The sequence below is a fragment of the Nicotiana attenuata genome, chromosome 1 (assembly GCF_001879085.1).
Source record: "Nicotiana attenuata strain UT chromosome 1, NIATTr2, whole genome shotgun sequence".
NCBI lineage: Eukaryota > Viridiplantae > Streptophyta > Magnoliopsida > Solanales > Solanaceae > Nicotiana > Nicotiana attenuata.
In genome coordinates this window covers 85156087-85161695 of record NC_031989.1, presented here as the reverse complement: position 1 = coordinate 85161695, position 5609 = coordinate 85156087, and the positions used below count along the sequence as shown (strand labels likewise).

At 42.8% G+C, this 5609-nt stretch overlaps 1 protein-coding gene across 1 annotated transcript; it reads right to left on the bottom strand.

The window, feature by feature from the left end:
• On the bottom strand, window positions 346-1419 carry LOC109238055. The gene has a single exon (XM_019404483.1). The coding sequence runs from the start codon at window positions 1417-1419 to the stop codon at window positions 346-348; it is 1074 nt and encodes a 357-aa protein (XP_019260028.1).

Here is a 5609-nt window from a genome sequence, read left to right as displayed (position 1 = left end):
AAGTCTTCCTTGATCACTTCCCAGCAGGCTTGGTAAAACTTCCCATTCATACCATCAGGTCCTGCTGCAGTAGTAGGATTCATGGAGAATACAATGTCCTTGAGCTCTGACATAGATGGGGTCTTCAGTGAGTACTAGCATTGTCATCACTAGTTATCATGGTTGGAATAATGGACAGCAAGTCTTCTCTAATAACTGAGCCAGGATCTGTGAACAGGTTTTGAAAGTAGTCACAGGCAGCCTTCCCAATGTTTTCATCACCCTGAAACCACTCACCTTCTTCATTTTGATTTTGTGGATGTACAATTTCCTTCTTCTTCCTCTGATTAAGCTGTGGAAGTATCTTTAATTGGCATCCCCTTCTTTAAACCATTGCAGTTGTGTTTTCTGTTTCAGAACATCTTGCTCAACCTTCAGATGTCTAACATACTGAGCCTTAAGCTCATTGAGAGATATTCTGTCAGCATCATTGTTTGTTTGGGCCCAGATCAGCTCTGCATCCTTCACTTTTTGTTCATATTCTTTGGTTTTTTGGAAGATATCCCCATATTGTTGTCTGGACCTAGGGCTTAGGGCATGGCTCAGAGCTTTCAACTTCTGGTGAAACACCCACATAGGATTACCTCTGACTTCTCTGTTCCATATTTCTGAAACCAGTGGTAGAAAACTTTTGTTATCCACCCAACATTTGAGAAATTTGAAGTACTTTTTGCCATTATCTTGTCTTGTATGAAGTTCCAATAGCAGGGGGTTGTGATCAGATCTTGCTGAAGCTAAATGAGTAATTGTGGCAGCAGGAAAATCTTCTAACCATAAATCATTGGCTAATCCCCTGTCCAAACTTTTCCATACAATAGCACATTGCCCCCTTTCATTAGACCATGTGACTTTAGACCCATAGAATCCCAGATCCATAAGTCCACAGTCCTCCATCATGCTCAGAAAGTCAAGGCTTTTGGACATTTGGTATGGAATGCCACCAATCTTTTCTTCTACAGAGGCAATGACATTGAAATCTCTAATGACACACCATGGCACATTGCAGGTAGTTGATTTGTGTCTAAGGACTTCCCACAATGGTCTTCTGAGAATTGGCTTACACTTTGCGTAGATGACTGTTAGGTGGAATAGATTGCCATTTTCAACATGCTTCATCTCTAATGACAATTGTTGTTCATCATGATCTAAAACCTTGGCATTGAATTCCTTATCCCAAAACACCCAGATCTTATCATTAACATTAGCAGAAGCTTGATGTATTGAAAGTTGGATTTTAATGGAATTGAGGTGAGAATTGTCTAGGAAAGGTTCAAGGACAACTATGAAAGAGAGGTTATGTATTTGTTTCAGGAGTTTGAGCCTTTCAATGGCTCCAGAGGTCCTGATGCCTCTTGCATTCCATATGATTGTACTAATCATTGGAAAGGGGGTTTTGAGTTGTGTTTTTATGGGACACTGCTGCTTCTAATTCTAGCAGCCCTGCTTCTGGTAAGCCTTGGAGAGGGACTTTTTCTAGCAGATAAGGTGGCAGATGCATCATTTTCCTTATTTTGTTCACCATTAACAGCAGCAATTAGCAGCTCACAATGTTCTTCTTTTTCATGACCATCATCATTAGAGGCAATATCATCATCATGATTTCCAGCACTTTCATCCTCAGACTCAATTGGTCTATACTCATCCTGCTGTGGACATTCCTCCATGACCATATCTAAGGGATTTAAGAGGTGGTTTTTTCTGGGAGTGCTTGGGGAGACAAAGGTGAATTTGTGAGTTTTGGCTTTGGGAGGTTTATCATTAGTGGGAATATCTGTTTCATTGCCATCAGAGCTCAATTCTTTATTGGTTAGAGAAGGTTGTGAGAGTGAGGGATTGGCTATGACTGAGAGCCTATAACTGGGGGATTCAGTAGGATCAAGTCTGAATTTTTCCTGACTTTGAGGGCTCAAAAACTGGGAATCATCAGGGGGCTTATTTAAACTGATTCCTGCATTTCTGTTTCTCATAGCCTTTATTATTTTCTGGCTAGGTTTATTTTTTGATTTCTGAATCTGGACCTAAAAATCAGCAGCAACTTTAGCTTTTCCTTTATGGAGAGCTTTCATTTGTGCAGATGGATTCTCTTCAGAGCTTAAGGACTCAGAGTCTTCCTCCACAGTCACACTATCATATTGATCAACTTGCTGTGTGTCTGAATTGGGGAGTGTGGTAGTAGGGGTTTGTTGGTCAATCCTATGGTCATCCAACTGTGCCTTAGCACACTCATGCAAAACATAAGGAAGCCCCTCCCCTTTTGGAACCCCTTCCTGGCTATCACTAAGTTTCCCCTGACAAGTATCCATTCCTCCAATAACACCACAATCAACAGAACTAGATGGGGGAATAGAGGGAATGGGATGATCCTGGGCAACAGGATCTACACTCCTCTCCAGTTGAGCTGGAGGATTGATAGCAGGTATACCTGAATGTACTGGAGTTTGGGCTGTCTGCTGCTAAATGTCATTTGGGACAACCTTCTGTTGTTTAGCCTCTGGTTGTTTTGGCATGTAAACTTGTTATTGCTTCTTGGGCTGAGTGTTAGCTTTGAAATTCTTCCTTTTCTGAGTCTGCCATTCTTCCTCTGTTGTTTCTTGAGCTGAGTTTTGGTGCTCTGTTGCTTTTTGATGTTGTACTGCCTTTGGATTTTTGCTTTGGTTCTGTTCATTAGTTTTTGGTCTTCCCTCTTGTATAGTTTGCTGCAGTCCCTTGGAGGTACCCGGGGCTGCATTGTGTGGATTACCTGAAACTTTTTGTTCTTCCTCTTTTCTCTTCTTTTAATCCTCATCTTTCAGCCTGATTTCACATGTGTATTCAGAGTGACCTAAATGTCTGCAATGAGTGCAATAGGATGGCAAGCTATCAAACTGGACTTCCAACCATTCTCTATCTCCATTTTCATCCTGCTCCTCATCATATCCAAGCCAGACATGATGGGGTCTTTCCTTTGTTAAATCAATTTGAATCTTGACCTTGGCCACACTTCCCCTTATTTTTTTGGAAAGAAGCCAGATCCAAGTATAAGGCTTTGCCTATAGGAGACAACAGAGGTGTGAGAATCTCCATGTAGTACAAATGCCATGGCAATTCTGGGATCACCACCCATACTAGCACAATGGGAGAGTCTTCATTTGGCTTGAATGCTGGGGACCATGCTTCCAATTTCATCATCTGGCCTTGGATATACATGTACTGCTTACCCCAGACAGTGGAATGATCATACTCATTTTCCAGATCAATATAGACAGTCCTAGCATTGAAATGGGCTATCTTGACTGGTCTTCTGAGTTCAGTCTGAGCAATAAAGCTCTTTCTTATGATTTCCATTCTAGGCATGGTGTTGGAATACTTGCCTACTACTATGAACTTGCACCTATCTGCAAATCTTACCATGTAGTCTTCCTTTTTGAAAATTACTGCAGGTTGACCTTGTTTGGTAGTTATCTTTGTAAGGGTAAATGCTATCGGTTTGATCTCCGCTGCATGCCTAGCTCTGAGTCTTGTGACATAGGAATGAGTAACAGTAGGAGGTGGTGGTGGTGAGTTACCTGCAGGTTAGTTTTGATTGGGAGAGTTGCTAAGCTGTGGGTTGGGATTAGTGATTGGTGGAACCTGTTTGACAGGCTGGGTGGATGGATCATTGTTTGTTGCAGGAGGTTTTTGGGTTTTTTTGGTGTTGGTAGGCCTATCAAAGTTGGCTGATATCTTGGGTGTGGCATTGACATTGGGAGTGGAATTTGGGTTAGATTGATTCTGAGGCAGCTTAGCTGTTGGTTGCATAGTTGAGGGAGTAGTAGTTGAGGGAAGAGTATTGACATTGGGACTGGCTGTTAAGGCATTACCTTTATCAATTATTGCATTGCTATCAGTAGAAGCAAGAGCAGCCTTCTGATTGGCAGTCTTCTATATGTCTAGAGAGAGTGATTGATCCTTGACTTTTTGTGTTGGAGCGTGTGAATTCTCTTGATGAGTACCTTCATGATGATCATGAGAAATTTGTAGTCCAGATTGGTTTCCCATTAGAGCACCATAGGTGTCTTTGACATTTGGTCGAGCACCTGAAAGTTCAGTGACTGCAGAATCACCAAACTGGATATTCGAGGGAATTGGTCCTTGGAAAATTGGATTTGAAGCTTGGGGATCAATCTCCTGAATACCAGGAGTAGTTTGGTATTGGTTTTGAAGCAATTGGTTCACCGGAACCTCCTGTCCGGCCAAATGATGCAGGACTGGGCTTGTCAATTGATCAATGTGATCAATTGTCTTTGAAGAATGAGCTGAAACTGTGCTTACCTGTTCCTCAGATGGTGGAGAAAGGTTTCCAATCAATGGTTGAGGTCCAGTTTGTCCAAATTGAGGGTTGTCGTTTTTATGAAAGTCTGATGAATTTTGAGTGCCTGGGTTCAATGATTTCAAAATTGAATTAGTAGATTGATACCCATATAAAATTGAAGGTGCTAAACTGATGTCCTCATTAGTGCGAGCATTTTGGTACCCTACATTCCCAGATTGGCCGGCGAGAACTCTATCGCCGGCGAGTTCTATGTTGCTAGCATTTTGCAGACGATCGTTGACATTGATTTCCACGGTAGAAATGGCTGATTTTTGGTGAGGATGTGCGTTTTGTGATGAAGAACAATCTCCATGGAGAGGAATAACCTTTTTTGTTCCAAAATTAACTTTGGAATTTTTTGAAGCTCTCAGGCTACTGTGTGCTACAGTGATCCCCTCACCTTTCCTTTGATTCGTAGCAGCTGGGGAAGTGTTTGGAAAAACTGGTTTGGGGGGGTTGTGCGCCTTGTTAAGGCGCTTCTTTGGTGACTTGACCGGTGGATTTTCACCGGTGGACGGCTTAGAACCGTCCATTTTCGTCGGAGCGGACACTGTAGCGAAAGATCACACTGTACGGAGAGAAAATTGTTTTTTGGCGGAGGAGGGGGGGATATCTGCTCCGCATGTCCTCCTCGGACTCCCTGGTTGCCTCCTCGACTGGTTGGCCCCTCCACTAGACCTTTACCACTGAAATCCTCCTGGATCTCAACTGGCAATCCTTTCTAGCAACAGTGGAAACTGGCTCCTCCTCATAACCCAAGCTTTCATCTAGCCGAATAGTGCTGAAGTCTAACACATGTGACAAGTCATCGTGATACTTCCAAAGCATAGACACGTGAAAAACTGGATGAACCCCTCATAGGTTGGGAGGTAAAGCAACCTCCCCAACTCACCTTAACACCTCAAATGGGCCTATAAACCTTGGGCTCAACTTGACCTTCTTTCTGCATCTCATAATCCTCTTCTTCGGCGAGACTTTCAAGAGAACCTTGTCGCCTACCATAAATGACACATCACGTGCCCTCTGATCCGCGTTACTCTTCTGTCTGGACTGTGCTATGCGTAGTCGTTCCTGAATCAACTTTACCTTTTCCAATGCATCCTTTACCGAATTAGTACCATATAAATTAGCCTCGCTGGGCTCAAACCATCCGATGGGAAAACGACATCGACGATTATATAAAGCCTCACATAGAGCCAATAACTGTTGTTGTAAGCAAAGTCGGCCAAAGGCAAGAAAT

Coding starts and splice junctions, on each gene's coding strand:
- LOC109238055 (XM_019404483.1), bottom strand. CDS start 1,419: ATGATTAGTACAATCATATGGAATGCAAGAGGCATCAGGACCTCTGGA.